The 21,521-nt window shown below is 58.9% G+C and overlaps 1 protein-coding gene across 2 annotated transcripts in view; it reads left to right on the forward strand.

The window, feature by feature from the left end:
* NAV1 (neuron navigator 1) overlaps positions 1–21,521 on the forward strand; it is a 61,828-nt gene that overhangs the window by 23,952 nt on the left and 16,355 nt on the right. For both annotated transcript variants that reach the window (XM_086861893.1, XM_086861894.1), the window contains exons 4-5: positions 8,018–8,120; positions 11,680–12,045. In XM_086861893.1, the coding sequence (XP_086718019.1) occupies positions 8,018–8,120; positions 11,680–12,045 (469 nt within the window). The remainder of the gene's footprint in view (positions 1–8,017; positions 8,121–11,679; positions 12,046–21,521) is intronic.

Here is a 21,521-nt window from a genome sequence, read left to right on the forward strand (position 1 = left end):
AGGAGCCTGGGGTGAGCATGGGTCTGGGAGGAATGACTGAATCACCTGCTGCACCTGGGCTTGGGGTGTGGACACATCCCCACCGTCTCCATGGATGATCCCCAGCAGTGATGAGGCTGTTGAGATGGCATTGGTGCTGATGAGGAACGTGCCCTGTGTCTGCCTGCACGTGGCTGCCCTGGGGGCCTGTGGTGCTTGACCCCCATGTCCGTAACAGCCAGGCCTTGCTGAGCACAGCCCATGGGCATCTCTACCTCCCTGTCCTCTGCTCGGCTCCACGGGTCACAGGGACTTTGGAGAAGGGCTGTACACAGTGAGGGAGGGTCATTATGGGGTTAGGACATGGCTGTGACCTGCACGGGCCCTGTGCAGGATTCTCCATGCACCCACATCCCCCCTCCTCCACCAGGCAAAGCTTGGAGCGAGAGCTGGCGACATCCCCAGATGCAGAGCACATCTGGAGGGCACCAAAGCAGTTAAGTGAAGGGCTGATTTGTGCTATAGAAACCTGCAGTTCCTTCCTTTGATCTTCTGAATCAGCCCATTGCCTTCCTCATATAAAGCCCCATTTATCTCTGCTCTTCCCAGTAAGTTTGAAGGCAGTCGTGGCTCGTGGCTCCTCGGCAGCAGCGAGGAGCCCAGCTTTCTCTTCCGCTGAAGCAGAATCAGGTGAAATCTCTATGGCAACTGGCAGATGACAGGGAGTCTTGTTGCCTTGGAAATGAGGCAAGGCAAAAAAAAACCCACCCAAAAAGAGCCATCTGGAATTTTGAATTTCCACAATGTCCAACCTGCGTCTGGTGATGCGTGGGGAGGGTGAACCCGCTGATCTGGGGCCTCTGTGCCGGGGCCTGGCTGTGCTGTTCTGCCTCACCCTGGGGAAATTAGGGCTTTTTTCCATTTCTTCCCCACTTTTTGGCTTTCTTTGCCTAGGGTCTGCAGCATTGCCCTGACCATCTGCTGGTGGCTGTGGGAAAGGTGTTGTGTATGGGGTGTTTGGGGTGCTGAAACCAGGCTGGGCACAGCTGTGCCGTGTTGGGGGCCAGCATGGCACTGGCACACCTTAGTAATGCAACTGTGAGGAGAATGGCAGGCTCCAGGGCAAACTGAGGCATGGAGTGCTGCATGACCAGCCTGACCCTCCTCTGTCAGCTTAGCACAAATCTCAGGTGCAGTGACCACTGGTGACACTGTGCCCAGGGCCTTGGGGCTGTCAGCAGGGAGTTAGTGTCACCATGTGTGACTGCCACTGTGTGTGCCAGAGGCTCGGGGCACCCCTTGGAGCATTGATTTAGCCTGTTGACCTGCCATCCCCTTCCTTCCCAAGCTGCACAGGTGTTTCCATGGATTATTTTGCAGAGCTGGGCACAGGAGTGTTGGGATGCTCCCAGCTCCTCTGATGCTGTCAGGAGCAGCTTTAGAGGCAGGTGTGGCTCTGAGATGTGCAGTGCCTTGTGCAGGAGCAGGATCTTTCCCAACACAGGGGATTTTGGACTCCCCTGGCTCATCAGCACAGAGGAGCAGAGGGCAGCATGTCCAGTGCCTGGACATGGAGCAGCTAGAGGCTCTGGATCTGGAAAAGGAACTGTGGTTTGGATGTGCAGGTGGGGTGGTTTGGGGCCAAGCACAGCATCCATTGAAAGAATAACCAACAAATGGGCTGGAGGCCCAGTCTGGATCTCTCCAGTGGGTTCACTTGGAAACTTGTGTGTGGGAGAGACCCAATTAAGTAGATTTATTGCTGCTCTAGCCTGAGAAAGTCTGAATCCCTTTTAAAAGCTTGGCTCACTGGAGCCAGACGGGGTCAAGGCTCCAGGTCTCTCAGCCCTGCCCTTGTTACGAGCAGTGATTCGCGAGGCTTAGCAGCCACGATCGCCCCTAAAGTGCTGATTGGGTTCAAGTCCCAGCCTGTCACTGCTGCACTGCTGCTTATTGTCTGCTCTCACCTGCCAGCAGGGGGGTGGTGGCCCCCTCCCACAGCATGGGACTGCCCCAGCCTGCACTCATGGCAGTGGGGATGGTGTGGGGATGGGGATGTTGGCAGTGATGGGGATGATGGTGGTGGTGATGGGGATGGTGTGATGATGGCAGTGATGATGGCTGCAGTGGTGAGGGTGTTGGCAGTGATGGGGATGGTGGTGGTGATGGGGATGGTGGTGGTGATGGCAGTGATTGTGGCTGCAGTAGTGAGGATGTTGGCAGTGATGAGGATGTTGGCAGTGATGAGGATGTTGGCAGTGATGGGGATGGTGGTGGTGATGGGGATGGTGTGATGATGGCAGTGATGCTGACTGCAGTGGTGGAGTGCAGTGATAGAGTCAGTGAGTGCTGGCAGGGAATTGGCTTCCTCCCTCTCTGCAGCCACCCTTGGAGCCTCCTGCAGAGCTTTGAAGAAATAATTTTGAAGAAGGGTCTACCAACATGTGAGATACGGGGTGGCTGTGCCAAACCAGGGTCCTGTCACCTCTTTGACTCTGGCTCCACAGGGGCTGGTGCTCCCTGGGAGACTTGGGCTCTGTGGGACACATGCTACCCCCACAGTGCTGCCTGCTGGAACCCCATTAAGACTTGTAACTCCCCCAAGACTTGCTGCTGGCCTCAGGATGCAGGGATGGCAGCCAGCTCTCTGCTCACACCAATGAGAGCAATTAAACCAGGAGTGCTAATGTACCTTCTGGGTGGGGCAGCAGGTTTGCAGGAAAGAGTGTGATGCCTTCCCAGGGCACTGAACAAGTGTGGAAGACATGCTCTGCCCAGCCTCGGTGCCCTGGGACATCTCCAGAGAGAGAGAGGGGTGATTTGGGGCTACTGGTACCTCCTTGGTGGGAGCACACAGGAATTGCAGGGATGGGGCTGAGCTGGAAAACAAGGCCGACACTGCAGGCTTGGCCACCACCCCACAGAGCCCTGTGAGCCATCTCCAGGGCTCATTGTGCCTGTTTGGGAGCTGTTGGGGGAAAAACCCCAAGACCCCAAAGAGAAGAATTGCAACCATCCCCCTGCCCAGCCATCCAGGAGTGGGAGTCAGCTGGATGTAATAATGCGAGATAAAGATTTACTCCATTCAGGAAGACTCAGCACCCAGATGCTGGTGATAGAGTCACAGGCTGTGGGGTGTGAGTGTGGAACCCACAGGGCTCAGTGAGGGTCACGCTGGGCTTGGGCTGTTTGGTTTCCCCTCTGGTGGTCTCCAAGTGCCAGAATGGAAAGTTTTCAAGAAAAATACCAACAAAACACTGCCTCTGCTGATGCATTTATAAACAGCACTGGGAACAAGGACTGGGGCAGATGGAGGGAACAGCGTGGATCTGCTCAAGGGTTCATGGAGCTGGGGAGTGTGGTGGGGCTGGAGGAGGCTCACAACCCCATGAGAATGGGTTTTACTGCAGAGTTTATAAGTGGATTTTTCAATGCACTGGAAGGAATTGAGCAAGCAGTTAAAAATTTTTTCCAGCCTGGGGAAATTCGTTACAGCTACTGTGTAACAGGGGCCCAGCGGAATGACTGAGGAGCACCAGGCAGCCTCTCTTGGTGAATTCCTGATTGCTGTTGAAATCTTTACTGGGTCAAAAGGAGTCCTTTCCCAGTTGGATCCTCTGAAGTGAGACCAGTTGGGTCACGGGGGGCAAGAAAACACAAGTGTGAGTGCCACGCTGATGCTGAGTGAAGGCAGGTGCAGATGGTGCACCCATGCGAGCCTGGCACCCCTGTGCCAGTGTTGGTACCATGTCCTGCTGTCCTGCTGCCTGCACGTGGACACATGGGCACAAGGTGATAGGTGATACACAGGCATAGGTGATACACATGCACACACACATCTTTTTGCTGCCATGTGGCCTCCACCTGAATGGTTCTAACACACACACACACACACACACACACGTGGGTTTCTGTGCACAGACACGTGGGGCACACGTGTCCCACGGATGCTGCCCTGCCTGGCCCCAGCAGGAGCTGGTGGCCACATGCTTGTTTGAAATGAGCTGTCAGAGCCATTTGGAGTTGATTATTTTCTCATTCCTTGACGTACTTGGCCACGTTGGCAGCACCCGGCTGCGGGCCCATGGCTGCACCCCGACACGTGGACAAAGGAACTGCCACCGCTTGCTCTGGGAGGTGATGGGGAGAGCTGGACATGAGCACAACCTGGAGCTCCCCAGCCTTGAACAGCCATGGCTGTGTGCTGCCTGTCACAGTCAGACTCACAGCAAACAGTGCTCTGCCCTGAGCCAGCCATTCCAGCACATCTCTCTCCTTCCTCCTCCTGCTCTTCTTCCTCCTTGGCTGCCTCTGGCCCTGCATCCCACCCTGCAGATGCTCCTTGTGATGGTCCCTGCTGCAGCCACAGTGCCAGGCTGCTGAGTGTGGGTAGTGGTGGCCAGCACTTGGAAGCCATGCTAGGGAGTGATGCAGGTGAGGGGATGTCAGGGGTGGGCTGAGGCCTCCTGCCTCAGTTTCCTTGTGTTCCAAGTGGAGCTGTATCATATTTGCTGATGTTGAAGAGAGCACTGAAAGGGCTCAGTTGAGAAAGGGATGTTGAGAGAGAGCTCTCAGTTGGGTGAGAGCTGCTCAAGCACAGCAGAGGGTATAGGCAAGTGAAACTCAACCTGGCACAGGGACAAGTGATTTGGGCAATGGGGTCTGGTGACCTCCTAGTGGAGGGCCTGGGGACAGTGGCTGCATCTCAGGGCTGCCCTATGCATGGTCAGAACAGGGGGCAAAGGGCCAGAGGCAGCACTCCCTTCCCTCTGTAACAGCAGGATGGTTGGTGCCAGCAGGGGCTGAGGGGCTGCAGGCCAACCTGGGGCTGGGGCAGGGACACATCAGTCCCTGAGCCTGCAGCTCAGGAGTGGGGAGTGCTGCAGAACACATCCCAGCCATAGCTGCCGGGAAAATGAGCCTGGCCTAGGCTGGGTGTCCAACTGACCCCGCCACAGCATGGGCTGAGCCTTCTCTGCTGCTCCATGCTCCAGCAGCTGGAAACATCTGGCTGCACAAGCTTACTAAATCGATGTGGGGAGGAATCCAGCACTCTCCTGTTGCTCCCACACTTCAGCCTCTCCCAGTGGCTCTGGTTTCGAGTCAGTTCTGGCATGCAGTGACTCAGTGAGCTCTGAGCCAGCCCCTGGCCCCTTGCTGCCCCTGGGGAACAGACTGCAGGAGTGCCTGTGTCACCACCTGGACAGCACTGTGGGGGCACATGGTGGCACTTCAGTGCTAGCAGCAGGATGTGTGCCAGAGGTGGGTGAGCAGCTCTTCCTGTCCCAATTTGGTCCTTTTCCTGGGTGAGAGCTGCTGCTTTTCCTGGAGTCCAGAGTGACCTGGACTGTCATCCAAAAACTGGCGTGATGTCATGCAGGCATGGATGGTGAATGGGGCAATGGATGAAGCTGGGGATGTGGGTCAGTTCCATTGCCCTGGCACTCCTGTCCCTGTGCCCTAGGATGCTGCTTATGCCCATTGGTGCCCCAGCAGCAGAGCAGTGCAGGGGAGGTGCTGCCCCTGTGCCGGCCCCTTGGTCAGGGCAGCTGGGGACACGGCCCAGGCTCGCCCCACTGCTCCTTGGATGGGGATGGCTGTAGCAGCCCTGCTGGCAGCGGTGCCCAGGGAGGAGGCAGTGCCAGGCCCCAGCTGGCTCTGTGCCCAGGGGAATGCTGCGGGTGGCCGTGGGGGAGGCAGACAGAGTTTTGGGAGGGAGCCATGCCCGGGAGGAGCACGCTGCCGAGCTGGCAGGGCTGGGAACCACTGCTGGCGCCAGGGGACAACAGCGACTCTTCACACCATCCCACCCTGTCCTGCCCCAGCACACACGGACATGGCACTGTTGGGGTGTGTGTGCCACCTTCTCTGGCTGCAGGAGCTGAGTCTGGGTGACAGCACCCACCAAATGGGGCAGGGTAAAGGACCTGAGGGTGCCAAGTCCTTCCCTGCATGGAGAACCACGTGGGGACACTGGTGGCTGTTGTATTGCTGTTCTCTGGGGTTCAGGGAGCCCAAATCTCCCATTGGCCTACACATTACAGTGTGACAGCCGTGAACTTGGCCACAGGTTCTGAACCTGCCATTTCAAGCCTGAAAATCCACCCTTGCAGGCAACTTGAGGACAGGACCTGGCAGCTTTGAGGTGCCAACATGATCCTTTCTGCCTGTCCCACCAGCCAGGCATGGTGTCCCCTTGTCCCTGGCTGCAGAGCAAGGTCAATGCCACCCTTTAGCACTGAGGGCCTCTTGAGCCTCCTCTGCACCCTGGTTCTGTGCATGCTGCTGCCTCAGCTCCATCCCTCTCCTGCACTGCCTGTGAATCCCCATCCTGTGGCTCTGGGGGCCACTTGGAGCTTCTGTGCCTTTGGTGAACTTCTCCAATGGAGAAATAGATGAAGCTGGGAATGTGGGTCAGTGCCATTGAAATGTGCACTTGGAGCTTCTGTGCTTTTGATTAATTCCTCCAATCTCCACAATGAACATTTAATAATGAATTAATAATGACTTGTGTCCTGCTGAACCAGGTTCTGGGAGCTGGACTGGGGTGATTTGGCATATGCAGGGATGGATGTGCTTATGCTCTGATGTGGCTGGCCACATTGGTTGCCCTGTGGGCTCACCAGCCCTTTTACCTCATCTACAACTGACTTTAACCTGCTTGATTGAACCCGTCTCATCGGGGCTGTTCCTGCTTGTCACCCCCTTCCAGGCTCACACGTAAATCAGAGCTGCTTCACTGGTCTGAGGTGCTCCTGCCTGGGCAGGTGGCCAAGGGGAGCCAGGGGATGGGGGAGCATCACCGCTGGGTGCTGGCTGGGGCATGGCCAGAGTGTGATGGGGACCAGGAACACACAAGGAGCCCTGCTTGAGCGCTGGCATGTGGCTGTGCCTTTGCTGGGGTGTGTGTGCTGGCAGTGTCCCCCATCCCAATGTCCCTGCAGTTCACACGGTGCCGATGCCATTGCAAATCCTGAAACACTGGTTGCCACGTTACATTAGGAGGAGCCACATCCCATGTCCCTGATGCCTGCTGTCACTGCAGATCTGTGGCAGGCTGCAGCTGAAAGGCCTGAAATCAGTGATCAAAGCTGCAGTGGCATGGCTTTTAGTGCCCAGGGTGCATGTGAACGGGACAGGGTCGGGGCTGGAGCCATGGTTCCAGCTCACAGCACTGCTGGGACTGTGCCAGGAGTGACCCCCCTCCTCTGTGCAGGTGTCTCTGGGGAGTGTGCACACCTCTGTGTGTGCAGGTGTGTGTGCATGTTTGTGGATGTGCCTGATGTATCTGCACATGTGCACAGGTGGTTGTGATGTGGGGGGATGCATGTGCACATGTGCATTTTGGGGGGCATGGTGTGTACACAACATGCCATGGGTGTGCACACCTGGAGATGTCCCAGGACGGACAGAACTTGGGGGTACTCAGCTCTGGGCTGTGCCTGTGGGGTTCAGTCCCATCAGCTGCTCCAGCCCCACACAGAAGCTGCCACTCTTTCATGAGTGGGGCTCAGTGTCCTCCACTCCCCTCAGTCCCGCTGGCTGCACACCAAGTGATGCTGCTCCAGCACCCATGTTCCCAGGCTGGAGCACCCCAGGGGCCTGGGGGATGCAAGGGCAGGTTTGGGGACATTCTTCTAGGAATGCTGCTCCTGTCACCTGTGTGGGTCCTGTGGCCCCACTTGGTCTCTGCCAGCTCATCCTTTCTGTACTAGACATCACCATCCCAGCTGCCTGCTTGGGAGTGGCATTTCAGGGTGGTGCAGCTCCAGCCTGGTGCCATGTCCCTTCCTGATGGGCAGAGCCAGGGCTGTTGGTCATGGCCACCAGCAGAGGGGTGCACCATCCTTTCCTCCCTCCCTCCCTCCCTCCCTCCCTCCCTCCCTCCCTCCCTCCCTCCCTCCCTCCCTCCCTCCCTCCCTCCCTCCCTCCCTCCCTCCCTCCCTCCCTCCCTCCCTCCCTCCCTCCCTCCCTCCCTCCCTCCCTCCCTCCCTCCCTCCCTCCCTCCCTTTAAAGCCATCACCTTGTCTCTCCACAGACCCTGAGTCCCAGAGGAAGAGGACAGTGCAGAATGTACTGGACCTACGTCAGAACCTGGAGGAGACCATGTCCAGCCTAAGGGGCTCTCAGGTGTCTCACAGGTGAGGTCCCAGCACCAGACCCCCTTCCCCACAGTCATTGTCCTTCCTGGGGTGGATGGGAAGCAGCTCTGCTCCTGGTGAGGGCCATGTGGGTGGGTGGGAGGGAATCAGTGGTGCTATGTGGCCTGGGGACCCTGTGCATGGAGGCTTGGAGAGAAGCCCCCAAATCCGTGGGGTGTCATGTGGTGCTGCAACAGAGTCCTGTCCCTGAAAGTGCTCTGGGACGGTAAAGGCTGGGGAGTGGTGGCAGAGAGGGGAGCTGAGAGAGCAGAGAGAGGGGCTGAGGTCTGTTCCCAGTGGTCAGGTGACCCTGAATGGACCACCAGAAGTGAAGGTATCACCTGTACCCACCCCAGTTTGCACCAGAGGCTCCATTCCTATCCGTGACTTTCTCTGCTCTGTGGAGGGTGATGATGGAGGAACTCTCAGCCAGAGCCCAGGAGCAGAGGTGGGGGTACCCTGGGGCTGGGGACAGGGTGAGCACTGCGTGGAGGGCCAGAGCACGGTGTCTGACACACATCTGGGACCGCCTGTGTCCCCCTGGCTCACTCACTTGAGATCTTGCATGGTTTCTGTTTCACTCTGCATTTTAAGGTTGTGTGGGTGTCAGCCGGTTGGGAAAGTGGAGATGCGGGAACATCCTTCTCCTGGTGTGTGTTGCCACCTCGTGGTCTCTCTCGATGCTGTTTTGTCTTGGAAGAGACAAAAAGCAGCAGCTTCCTCCCACCTTTCACCCACCATTCACCGTTACAGACCTTTCATGTCAGCCCTCAACCAGCCTTGCCCAGGATGAAGCAGCCCTTTGATCTCCCTCTTCATCACCTGAAATTTCTATCCCTTGCTCGCCCTTTCTGTGCTTCCTGGATGTTTTCTGAGCCTGGAGCAGCAGAGAGCTGTGGCAATGGCATTTGCATGGGGCCACAAAAATATTTTCTGAGCTAGCCATTTCCTGAAATGATCCATTACAGCTCTGCCATGCCTTTGCTCAGTGCAGGAGCTGGGTCAGAGCCCAGCACCTCTCATGCCAAGCCAGGGCTGCATTGTGTTCATTTCCCTTTCATCAGTGTCAAATTCCACCCCCCTCCTCACCCCAGCACTCAGCTCCTTCAGAAATCCTCCTCGGTTCAGGTCTTAGGAAAATAAGGGTGAGGACATTAAGGGTGATTAAATTAGCATTGCTGGTGGGATTTGACTCTTCACTATCACTTCCTTTCCTTGATGAGCTGGGAGTACATCACATGGTGGATGCCTCAGCTGCATTCCTGACACAGAGAAAAATGGTTATGGATAGCCCAGGGTCCCTACCCTGCACTCTGTCCCTTTCAGCAGGACTTAAATATGTGAAGATCTTCTCTCTTACCCCATGGCAGCTGAATTTATTTGGAAGGTTTTTTTTATTCCAGTAGCCCACAGCAGCCTCAGCAGCTCCCTGCATCCCTCCAGGAGCTCCTCTGCAGCTGTGAGCCAGATTTTCCTTTCCCAAAGCTGTGTCAGCTCTTCCCTGGTACGTTGTAATTACACACGTACCCACTCATTCTGCTCTCAGGAACACTTCCTACAAGTCTGTCCAATAGAGATGTCATCTGCAAGTTCTCAGGATGTGTCCTGTAGCTGCTGCTTTGGGCTCTCTATTCTTTCCACAAACTGTTCCTCAAATTTCTCTTGTTATCCTCGCTGAGTTCTTCCATCCAGTGGCTGAGGGCTCAGTCTTTGCTGTTGCCTTGTTAGGGCATAATGTTATTCCTGAAAGATGTCACCATACTCCTGGCAGCAGGGCTGCATGAATTTCCTTGAGGCTTAGAGAATCATGGAATCACAGAGTCACTGAGGAGACTTAGAGGACACTTGGAGAAAGTCTCTAAGATCATCAAGTCCAACCATTTCCCCAGCACTGCCATGTTCACCACTACATCACATTCCCAAGAGCCACATCCACAAGTTTTTTAAACACTTCCAAGGATGGTGGCTCCACCACTGCCCTGGGCAGCCTGATGATCCTTTCAGGGAAGAAATTTTCCCCAATATCCAACCCAATATCCTCCCCTGGCACAACTTGAGGCCATTTCCTCTTGTCCCTTGTTCCCTGGGAGCAGAGCCCGACTCCCTTCTCCTGTCAGGGATTTGTGCAGAGCCAGAAGGTCCCCCCTGAGCCTCCTTTCCTCCAGACTGAGCCCCCCCAGCTCTCTCAGTTGCTCATGGTGGTCCAGCCCCTTCCCCAGCTCTCGTGCCCTTCTCTGGACACGCTCCAGCTCCTCAATGTCTTTCTTGTCATGAGGCACCCAGAACTGAACCCAGGATTTGAGGTGAAGCTTCTGTTCCTCTTGCTCAGAGACATGGTTGGCATCTGCTGTGAGCTGCCAGCAGCACATCCTCAAACAGCCTTTGTGCTGCCGACAAAAACAAAACCCTTTTAGCTGCCCCTTTTAGTTCCGCTTTAACAAACTTCCTCGTTTTTTTAAATGTAGTTCCCTGTTTTAGATTCAATGCTGCAGCCTGGGTTTGGCTTTGGGTGCTCCTGCAGGAACGTTTAATCCGAGCTAGGGAATAATTTACTAATAGTAGTGTTTGGAGCCAATTTGAGGACTGTGGGTTCCCAGGGAGCTACTCCAAGAAGGAATAATTTCTCGTGGCTAAATTTAGTTTTAGAATCACTGTTTGCCCAAAATATACCCTGAGAGGCGCAGGAAGTGATGGAACTCCCCATTCCTGAAGCACTCGAGGGCTGTGGGCTGGCTGCAGAGCACTGTGCTCACAGAGCCCCTGGAACTGGGCAGCCCTCTTGGGGTCTTCTTTCCTGCCCAGATGTGGGGGTTCAGTCTGCAGGGCTTCAGTGTCAGGTGCTGCTGCAGGGACTGGTCCTGGCTCTGTCCCTTGGCATCCTTTCACTCACAGCCTCCACTCTCTGGCATGGCCCACTGTCACATTCCCTGGGATCAGTGTTACCACCCCAACTTGTCCTCTCCTGGGTCTGATGTAACCTTGAGGTGCAGATATTGAAGTGCTGGGGGAGAAGTGGCTGAGCAGAAGCAGCCCAGACATAGAGGAGCATGTCTGGGCTTTCCACTAAAGCTGTCCTATTAGAAGATGCTGGATTTTAGGGCCAGTCTCCAGTACAGTGCTGACCCCTCCCCCAGGTTTGCCACCAGTCCTGCCCTGGCCCTGCTCTGAGGTGGGTGGACAGGGCTGTGGTAGAGTGTTGCCTTTGTGGATTGACTTGAGCACAGAGCCCCCATCACATCCCACGTCTTATTCCACAGTCCCTGGGGAGACATGGGCATCACTAAACACCAAACACCACAGTGTGCATGTCCCAGCAGGGACTGTGGGACACTGGGCTGGCACCAGGCAGGGAAGGAGGGGACTGTCCCTTGCCAGCTGAGATGGAGGGGGTCCCTGCAACCACAGTCCCGGGAGCCTCTGGCCTTGCCTTGCTGCCTCCAAACGGGCAGATTTGGTATCTGAGCACTTGCAGACCCAGTTCTGGTGGGGGTGAGGCAGGGCACAGATCTTCACTGCCCCCTGTGCCCTGCCCTAACTCCCTGACTGCCTGTTCTCGCAGCTCCCTCGAGATGACCTGCTATGACAGCGACGAAGCCAACCCACGGAGCGTCTCCAGCCTCTCCAACCGCTCCTCCCCTTTGTCCTGGCGCTACGGGCAGTCCAGCCCCCGCCTGCAGGCTGGGGATGCACCATCGGTCGGGGGCACGTGCCGCTCTGAGGGCACCCCGAGCTGGTACATGCACGGCGAGCGAGCGCACTACTCGCACACCATGCCCATGCGCAGCCCCAGCAAGCTGAGCCACATCTCCCGCCTGGAGCTGGTCGAGGCGCTGGACACGGACGACGTGGAGCTGAAGTCGGGGTACATGAGTGACAGTGACCTGATGGGGAAGACGCTGACCGAGGATGATGACATCACCACAGGGTACGTGCCCGGACTGGGGCTCTCCAGGAGGTTTCACCCGCTCCCATTGGGCTGGCTGGGGGGGAACAGCTGGCACAGTGCGGGTGGGTGGGGTGGTACATAGGTTACAGACAGCCTGGTGAGGATTGGATCATGTCCCCACATTCCAGGAGATGCTTCCCTGCCAGCAGTGCTGGTGGTACTGGGCCAGCTGGGTCTCCTTGGGGCTGATGGGCTCCTGAGCGTGAATGAGCTGCTCTCCCGTGATGTGGAAAGTGTCCAGCTTGATCTGAGTGTTCCTGGAGCAAGGAGCTGAGAAAAGTTCATGGCCTATAGCTGCAGAAGCCCTCCTCCAGAGTCCTGCTGGGGTGAATGCTGCTGCTTTCAGAATTCTCTTCAGTTTACAGCAGTCAGTCTGAGTGGCTTCCTGTTACCCAGGCACTGTGGACATGTCCTGTGGGACTCCTGGTGGTCCATGGTGGGATGAGCTGGGTCAGATCTCAGCACCCCAGTGAAAACTAGGCACTGAGGTGTCATTGATTATGGATGATTCCACATGGAGCAGGGTGTGCTGCTGAGCAGGGTCCCTCCTTCTGGGACCCCCATCAGCCTCCAGCCCTCCACCCATGGGGCCAGGGACATCTTCTGCCAGATGGGCACAACCCAGCCCTCCCAACTTTTTCTTACCAGATGTGTCCAGCTTCTGCTGCACTGCTGAGGTGCCCCTGGCTCTGGCAAGGGTCCAGGGTTTGAACAGGTTGGAGGTTTCCTGTTTCAGCTGAGGAGAACATAACTTGGGTGTTTGTGCTGTCCCAGAGCCTGACGAGATACTTGGCCTCCTGACAGTGCTGCTTTGGCCTTCCTGGGATGGCTGTAGCCATGTCAGTTTGGTGCAGGATAGAGCACAGCCTGTGGCTTCACACCCATCCTGGGGCCAGTGCTCCCCAGGTATGGCCTGCAGGTGCATGCTGCAGTCGCAGGGGATGCACCATTGGCTATCTGCAGTGCCCCTGCCATTCTCCAGCTGTGGGCTGAGGGTGTCTGAGGCACTGTGGGTGTCAGACCCATCCTCCTCATGGCTGTGTGACCTTGGGGGCTGCCCTGTGCTTGTGAATGAGGGAGCCTTGTGCCGGTTCGACATGGACCCTCCTGTAGACCTTAACCTATTGCTTGGCAGCCAGGGGTCCCATGTCACCATGTTCTGCCACTGGACTGTGAGGTGTGATTGGCACTGGGGTGGATTTGGACTGCTCCCCATCTCCTTCCTTTTCTCATCTTGGTGCTGCTCATGCAGGAGGATAACCTTGGGGTGCCCTTGGCTTGAGAGGCAATGCCAGGAGGGGTGACTGGAGAAACACTTTGTCTCCATCAACCACTGAGCAGGGGGAGTGTGGGCAGTGTCAGGGACCCACGACAGCTCTGCTCTGCACTGCTATGGGCAGGATTTACTTCTCCTTCAGGAAGGTACAAGCTTTGGGGATGGATGTCTGCATGGAGGAGCCTCTGTGAGGCCCTGGCAGCACCACAATCCCCCGGTGTGGGTGAGGCTGTCAGTGCTATGCTGAGCTGAGCATGGTCAGGTGCCACAGTTCCTATTCCTGTGCAGAGGCCCCAGCATGATGTCCTGGATGTTCCTGGAGTTCTCTGCCATGCTGTGCCAGAGACAGACTGGGTGCTTTGTGCTGGGTACCCTCCCAAGGAGGGGTGCAGGAGTGAGCCAGGGCAACACAGGACCCCCTTATCTGCAGGGAATATCCTGGGGATCAGTCATTTCACCGGGGTCATTGTGGGCACAGGGCCATGTAATGACCTACACAGCTTCACAGCTTCATCTCCCATGGCCCCACAGCAGGACTTGGAGGCTCTCCCAGAATGGGCAGCCTGGTGGGGTCTCTGTCCTAGAGCATGCCTCTGGCTGGGTGCTGGGGTACACTGAGGTGCCCTGTCCAGGAGCCTGCACACTCTGGGTGCAGAGCTCAGGAAGTAGAGCAGGGGCATTCTCTTCTACCGAGTGCCAGATGAGACAAGGAGCTGGCCGGGAGCACTCATCCAGCATAGTCCCTCATCCAGCACAGCCCCTAACCCAGCACAGCCCCTAACCCACCACAGCCCCTCAGCCAGCACAGCCCCTCAGCCATCACAGCCCCTCAGCCAGCACAGCCCCTAACCCAGCACAGCCCCTCAGCCAGCACAGCCCCTAACCCAGCACAGCCCCTCAGCCAGCACAGCCCCTCAGCCAGCACAGCCCCTAACCCAGCACAGCCCCTCAGCCAGCACAGCCCCTCAGCCAGCACAGCCCCTCAGCCAGCACAGCCCCTAACCCAGCACAGCCCCTAACCCAGCACAGCCCCTCAGCCAGCACAGCCCCTCAGCCAGCACAGCCCCTAACCCAGCACAGCCCCTAACCCAGCACAGCCCCTCAGCCAGCACAGCCCCTCAGCCAGCACAGCCCCTAACCCAGCACAGCCCCTCAGCCAGCACAGCCCCTCAGCCAGCACAGCCCCTCAGCCATCACAGCCCCTCAGCCAGCACAGCCCCTCAGCCAGCACAGCCCCTCAGCCAGCACAGCCCCTCAGCCAGTCTCCTCACTGGCTCTGACCTAGAAAGGCAGCAGTGCCCCAGGCCCCATCTCCCGGTGCTGTTAATGCACCGGGCAGGAGCCGTGTGCTGCAGCTGGGGCCAGCAGCCCCCAGCCCGCGCCGCGGGGCAGCGTCCCCCGCTCTGCGCCGGCGCACGCCCCAGCTTGTAGGGCAGTAGGTCAGGGACGGCTGAGAGGACACGGTGACACATCCCTGTTGGAGACGTGTGGGGCTGTGGGATGCAGGCTGGCATCCCCGTGGCTCGGCAGGGGAGCAGACTGGAAGGAGCGAGGGCTGAGGTAGGTGAGACACGGCCGGGCAAGGGCACTGCCTGCAAGGTGTTGAGGTGGATTCAGCTGGGGGGAGGTTGGGGTGAGCCCAGCCAGGAAGGCTGTGGGGGACTTGAGGCCCGGCTCAGAGAGGGAGTGGGATGGTCAGGTCTGAGCAGGGATTGGCTGGGGACACCTGGGACCCCAGCAGCATCCCCAGCTGTGCCTGCATCCATTGGCATGACACTTGCCACTCCCCTCTACCTGCTGCTGCTTTCAGGGTCTGGAAATCTCTGGCTTTGGCCCCCTGTTTGGCAGCACATACCTTTTGTTCCCAATGTCACCATATCCTCTTTGTGCACTGCATCAGGTCAGGGACCTGGCACTAGGAGCACTCACCAGGATGTGTCTGGGGTGACTGAAGGGATGGAAGGGATGCTGCTGCTCTCCTGCCTTGTCCTGCCTGTCCTTGGGGCCTGGGCAGAGCATGAGCAGAGATAGCACCCAGTCTTGGGCTGTTTCTCCAACACTAAAACATATTCACTCCCTTCCTTGGTTAGCTCTGGTTCCCACCCACCACCATTCAGTGGCCACTTGCTATTCCCTGCCCTGAGGCCAGTTCCAGGAAGGGTACAGTGCCACCAGTGATGCTTTCCCACCCATGGAGGCTGAGGTTGTTTCCTGAACAGTGGAGGTCGCCCCACCAAGGTCACTCCACCTGGAGCTTCCCCAGGGACATCTCTGCATAGCCACAGTGTGGGTGCCTTCGTGTGCAGATCTGCATGTGAGCCAGGCAGTGGTGAGGAGCATGGAATGGGATGTGCAAGCCAGCTTTGGCCTGGTTTTGTTGTGGCCATGTTGTGAATGTCTGAGCAGTGCCACCACAGTGTGGTTGCATGTTGGTGTGTGCCCAGAACCTGACCTGACGTCGTGTGTCATGAGTAGTGGCTCAGCACTGTCCTTGGGTGTTCCTTAGGGCCACTTGGGCCATGGTGGGAGTGAGTGGAATGCTGCAAGGCTTTGCTGCAGTCAGGAGCTCGTGGGGTGCAGAGGGAGCTAGCGGGGCTTGCTGCTGAGTCAGCACCTTCTGCTGCGGTGTCTGCGGGAGCAGTGCCGGTGTGTGTGTGCTGCAGGGCTGTGGTGTGGGAGTGTAGCTCTGGAGCCAGTCCCTGGGGCTCTGCATGTCCCTTGGGGCTTCCAGAGCCCTGGGGGAACCTTTGTGCAACCCTGGGACTGCTGTGATTTTAGGATGTCCTTTTGGATCTCATTTGTTGGAGGTAGAAAGGAAGGCAGCATCAGCACCCACCACAGCAGTGGCAGCATGTGCACCTTCATGAGCTGAGTACTGCCCTTACTCTGCTCACGGGCATGAAATGGAGATTTTACAATTGGGAGCACAGGGCTCGTGTATCTAGCCCATGGCACACCCCAGGCACTGTCCCAGGTCACTGTGACAGTGCTGCTGGCAGCCAAGCACTGCAGAGCCTGTGGTCCCCCCCAGCAGGGCTGGGGGCTGCCAGCAGCATCCTCCCAGGAAGGATGCTCTGGAGCTGACACCCGCTGCGCTCCGACTGGCCTGGCTCTGGCTCCTGCTTCCTCGCAGCTCCTTGGGCTCAGCACAACCCGTAGGAGGGAGCAGATGTTTGGCTCAGCTCCCCAGGAGCAGCAGGGGAGCAGCCGCCCTCCTCCTGCTCTGAGCAGGATTGGCGCTGGAGCCTGCTCCTTTCCCTCAAATGCCCCTCACTCCACTTTGGCTAGTCCAGGATGACCCTGTGCCCTGTCCCAGTGAGCCCATGAAGTCATTCCTCATCAGGGACATCCCGTGGGTCATGGCTGTGGCCCTGCACGTGGCCTGGTGTGTGTGTGTGAGTGACCCTGGCTGGCCAGGGAGCAGTGTTGTATAAATATTTGCTGGGCTGTGCCACGTGCCGGGCTTGGCGAGTTTCTCCCTCCAGCTGGGTACAGGGGATGCTCCCAGAAAGGGACCCTGGGACAACACTGGGCATTGAAGCACCTTACTGTGCGCTGCTTTCTAGAAATTCTATCCTTTGGGATTTGTGTTGAGGCATCCACTGCTGATCCCTGACCCCTGGGGATGTGACAGCAGCTGCATGAGGCATGTTTTGGGGAGGGAATCCTGGGGTTGTGAGGTTTGGGGGTACTGGGCACCTGGGGGTCAGTGCACGCCCAGGATGCGGGAAGCTGCTGGCCCCTGTGGCTGTTGATGAGGCTGGGGCAGAGCCAAGTGCAGGGTTGGACCTCACACACCCATGTGCCCTGGGGAAAGCTGCTGGGGAGAATCTGACCCCCAAACCCACCTGCATGCCATCTGGGGACCTCAAAGGCTTTGCCATGTGCCATCCTGCCACCTGTGGAGGGGCCTGGCCACTGTGGACTGAGGTGTCCGAGGTCACCGGCGTGTCCAGACAACAGGAAAAACAAGGATTTCACAAGCAGGCTGAGTCAGGCTGCTCCCCACCCCGGCACTGCCCCGGGACTCCCTGAGCATCACACGTGGCCTCTGCAGCCCTCTGTGTGCTCCAAATGTCACCAAAACTGCCAGTGGAAATCCCCACACTGGAACATTTCCTCTGGGGGTTCTGTCACTCGGAGGGGGGTGGGAGGGCAGAGGGGTGACCAGAGCTCAGCCAGGAGTGTGGTTGGCATCCATGGCTGGTGTCACTGCAGCAGGCAGTGAGTGCTGGCTGACCCCCAGAGCCCCAGCCTCGCTGCTGCAGGGAAATCAGAGCCCACTATTACTGCAGGGCTGGGCTGGAGGCACATCCTGGCCATGGGTTCCCCCTGCAGGGACCGTGCATGCTCAGGGGTCCTGTGGCAGAGTTCCCTGCGCCCCTCAGGGACCTGTGGGGCCAGAGATCAGAGGCAGTGCTGCCTGGAGAGTGGGGTACTGAATCAACTGCAGGATGTGATGTTGATCCTCTTCTGCTGGGTGAGCTCAGGCAAGTCAGATCCCCCTTCCCTACCTCAGTTTCCCCATCTGCCAGATCTCTGCAGACCCCTGTTCCTTTGAGTGCAGCTTCGGAGAAAGGTGCCAGATCACAGTACCCAAAATCCAAGCAGGAGACACCTAGGGTCAAGGTAGCCTGACTCTCTGTAGGGGCTGGAGTTCTCTGAGGGGGTACCTGAGGGTTTGGGAGGGGTCCTGGAAGGTACAGAGGGGTTTAGAGGGCTGTGGGGATCAGGGAAAACAGGGAGTGTTGTTATGCTCTGGTTCCTGATGTGGATGTGAGGGGGATGCAGAGCCTCGCCCTGCCCACACCCATGGGGAGCTCCCAACCCCCTCAATGGGATTTATGAAGCTAATTGTTTTTTCTGCCCCATTAAGTGGAGGAGAGGGGGAGGGTGTGAAGAGCCCCGGCTGTGCCTGTGCTTGCCTCACTGCTCCTATCTCCAGTCACAGCGTGAGGCTGGGAACAGCAGTGCCACAGAGCCCCCTCAATGCTGGTGATCTGCTGATGTGGGGTGTGGGACCCCCTCAGTGCACACACACCCTCCATTTGTTCCCCTGCCATAGGGGGAAGGGCCCAGGACAGACCAGGACTTGCTTCCATCCAGGGTGGGCTTCAGGCTGGCAGTGGGGATCTGTCTGGGCCAGCCTAGCAGGGACATGAGTGTGGGGAGCCCTGGCTGGTGCCAGTGGGTCTGGGTGCTGTACAGGCAGGTGTCTGTGCTGGTGTGAGACAGGTGATGCAAGGGGAGTTCAAAACCATCCAGCTCCAACAGCAACCTCTGCTGAGAAATGTGCTGGGGGTAGTCCCCTGTCTGGGGCTCAGTGCCTGTGCTGGCACCCAAGGGTCTGCTGTGATTCTCTGCTGTCATCTCACACCAGGCCTGTGGCTCTGGTGGGGTCAGAGCTGCCTCCTGAGGGGCTGCAGTGCTGGGCCGTGCCCGGCTGGCTCCCTTGCCACCCGGGATGCCCAGATTTGGGCCCAGTGGAAGCTGCTCTGAGCATTGCCTGAAGCAGCTGTGGCAGGAGAAGAGGGAAGGGACAGCGTCCGGCATCACGCCAGGCCAGAGAGACCGGAGGGACGCGGTGCTGGACAGACTGTGTCACCGAGGGCTGGCTGCACCAGCAGCCCCTGGCCACCAGCTCCTGCCAGGGCTTGCTGGGTGTGGGCACGAGCTGACCAGGGGCTCCAGGGATGGTCAGGTACCCCTGCCCTGCTGTGCCATGCTGTGCTGTACCATGCCCTGCTGAGGAAAGCCCTGCATGGTGAGGGATGGGGCAGTGGGGAAGGAGCCAAGAGGCGTTGCCGTTGCTTCAAGGAAGGAATTACTTATTTCCCAGCTTGCAGGGACCGGGTCTGTCTTGCCAAAGCTGCAGTTAACTCTCTCTGCCCTCCGTGGCTGGGTTGGTGAAGTTGTCCCTGCTGTTACCATCCTGGTGAGGACCCTACCCTGCAGCATGGCTCTTGCTGTGATGCAAGAGAGAAAAAAAGGACAAGAATAGGGGTTTTGGTCAACGAAAGGAAGAGTGGGGCAGGCCATGGGTGTCCTTTTTGATGATGAGTGCCAGGGCTGCTGGAGCAGCTGTCCCACGGTGGGACCCACACGGGGGGGAAGGTGATTCCTTTGGGGAGAGGGAACAGGGTGGTTTGGGGGTCACCGGTTCCGGGCCCAGAGCTGAGGAATGGCCTCTGGTACCATACTGTGGGCTGGACTGGGGGTCACCGGTGCGGTGTTTGACGATGCGAATCGTGGTTTGGGGGCTCTGGGGGAACGCTGGGGGACACCGACAGGGACGGGGCCGTGGGCTGGGGACAGAGTGCGGGGACACGGCCGCGGGGCTGGGGGCTGGGGCGGGCGGGGCTTGGAGCCGGGACCCCGGGCCCGTTCCGGCGAGGACGGGGAGGGGCCGAAGGACGGCGGAGGGGGTCCGGTGCCGCTGTCGCTTTAAGGCGCGGGCAGCGGGGCGGTCCCGCCGCCCCCCGCCCCTCTCGGCTCCCGGCCGCGGGCAGCACGATGCTGCGGGCGGGGAGGCCGCGCCGAGCCCCGCGCCTCGCCAGCAGGTACGGCACGGCCACGGAACGGGCACCGGCACCGGGCGGGGCCGCGGCCGGAGCTCGGCCCCGGCAGACAAAGCCCCGCGCCCCGGGGCCGCTCCGCGGGCGGTGCTTTGTCTCGGCCGCGCTGCGGGGTGGGGGGAAAAGGGGGGTCGGGGCAGCGCGGCCGCGCCCGGCACCGCGGCATCGGGGCATCGGGGCGGCTCCCGGGGGCCTTCCCATCCTCCGCCCCGGAGCCGCCCCGCACCTGCAGTACGGCCGGGCCGACCCTCCCCGGGGCTCCCGAGGCTCCGGTGCCCCCGGACGTCGGGGCTGACCCCGGGGCTGCCGAGCGCAGGGCTCCGAGTCGGGGCGCGGCCGGGGCGGAGCATCCCCGCACACCGCGCCGGGGTCCGATCCATCCCCCGCTCCCTACCGGTGCAGCCGCCTCCCCTCGCCGGGGCTGGGGCCGGGGTGCTCATCCCCGGGGCCGGGGTGCTCATCCCCGGGGCCGGGGTGCTCATCCCCGGGGCCGTGCCGGAGCATCCCGCCCTCGGCGGAGCGCGGCAGGACGGACGCGCTGCCCTTGAGCATCACCTCCGGGATGCTGCGGGTGCTGCGTGCGGGTGGCTTCGCTGCGGGACCGTCCGTAGGAGCTGGAGAGGGCTCTGGGTAACATGAAGGGGATGGAGCACAAAGCAGGGGGTCAGTTTTGCCCCGGAGTGCCACTCTGATATGGCTGCTCCCTGTTTGCGGGTTCAGGGGGGCACTCAAGGTGCCAGGGCTCGGCCGTGCTCCAGGAGTTTGTGCTTGCTGAGGGGCCAGTGATGCTGGGGTTGAGGCTTTGCTTGCTGTGCTGCCTATGGCACACATGTACCAGTTTGGGGGATCCCTCAGTCACCAGCCATGTGCCCCATAAGAGAGCCAGAGACACCCTCACAGTCTGCAGCTGGCCCCCAGCCTCACCCCGTGGTTTTAGTGATTTTGGGATGTGACCTTTTGGGATGTTGTCTTTTCTTGGCACAGGGTTGTCAAGGAGGATTTGGAGTCACCTCCTGCCTTGGCTTAACCTCTGACCCTGTGCCCCTTTCTCAGTGGCTCTCTGGATGCCCGGGGCACTGGGGGTGTCACATGCGTGTCTGGGAGAGTTTGGGGTTTCTCTGCCTGGCCCCAAAAGCCATCAGCATCACATGTGGCCCCAGCTGTGTTGCCATAGGACACAGCCCTAGGAAGCCTGGCTTCACTCCTGGCACTGCCTGCTGCCAGGTGATGCCAGGCTGGGAGAGGAGCTTTGCTGCAGGCTCTGGGGTGGGGATTTCCATCCCAGTTGGAACTCAGCCTAGGTGTAGGGCTGGTGGTGAGACATGGCTTGGATCTGAGTAGCCCAGCAGCACATCCTGAGTGCATGTTCCTACTGAAATCCCTTCCTGGCCAGCAGCACCTGCTGGCTCTGTTCCAGAAGCTGCTGTGGGGGCACAGGGAGCTGTGTCCATCCTGGCTCTGGCCTGTCCCTGATGATCTCCCTGATGGAAGGAGCAGGACATGAAGTGCAGGTCTTATGGTGCTGGAGCTGCTTTTGTTGCTCTTTCTTGAGCTTTGGGCATTGGATGGGGATGGTGGTGGCTGTTGCTTTTGCTCTGCCCCTG

The sequence above is a fragment of the Cyanistes caeruleus genome, chromosome 24 (assembly GCF_971803275.1).
Source record: "Cyanistes caeruleus chromosome 24, bCyaCae1.hap1.1, whole genome shotgun sequence".
NCBI classification, from domain to species: domain Eukaryota; kingdom Metazoa; phylum Chordata; class Aves; order Passeriformes; family Paridae; genus Cyanistes; species Cyanistes caeruleus.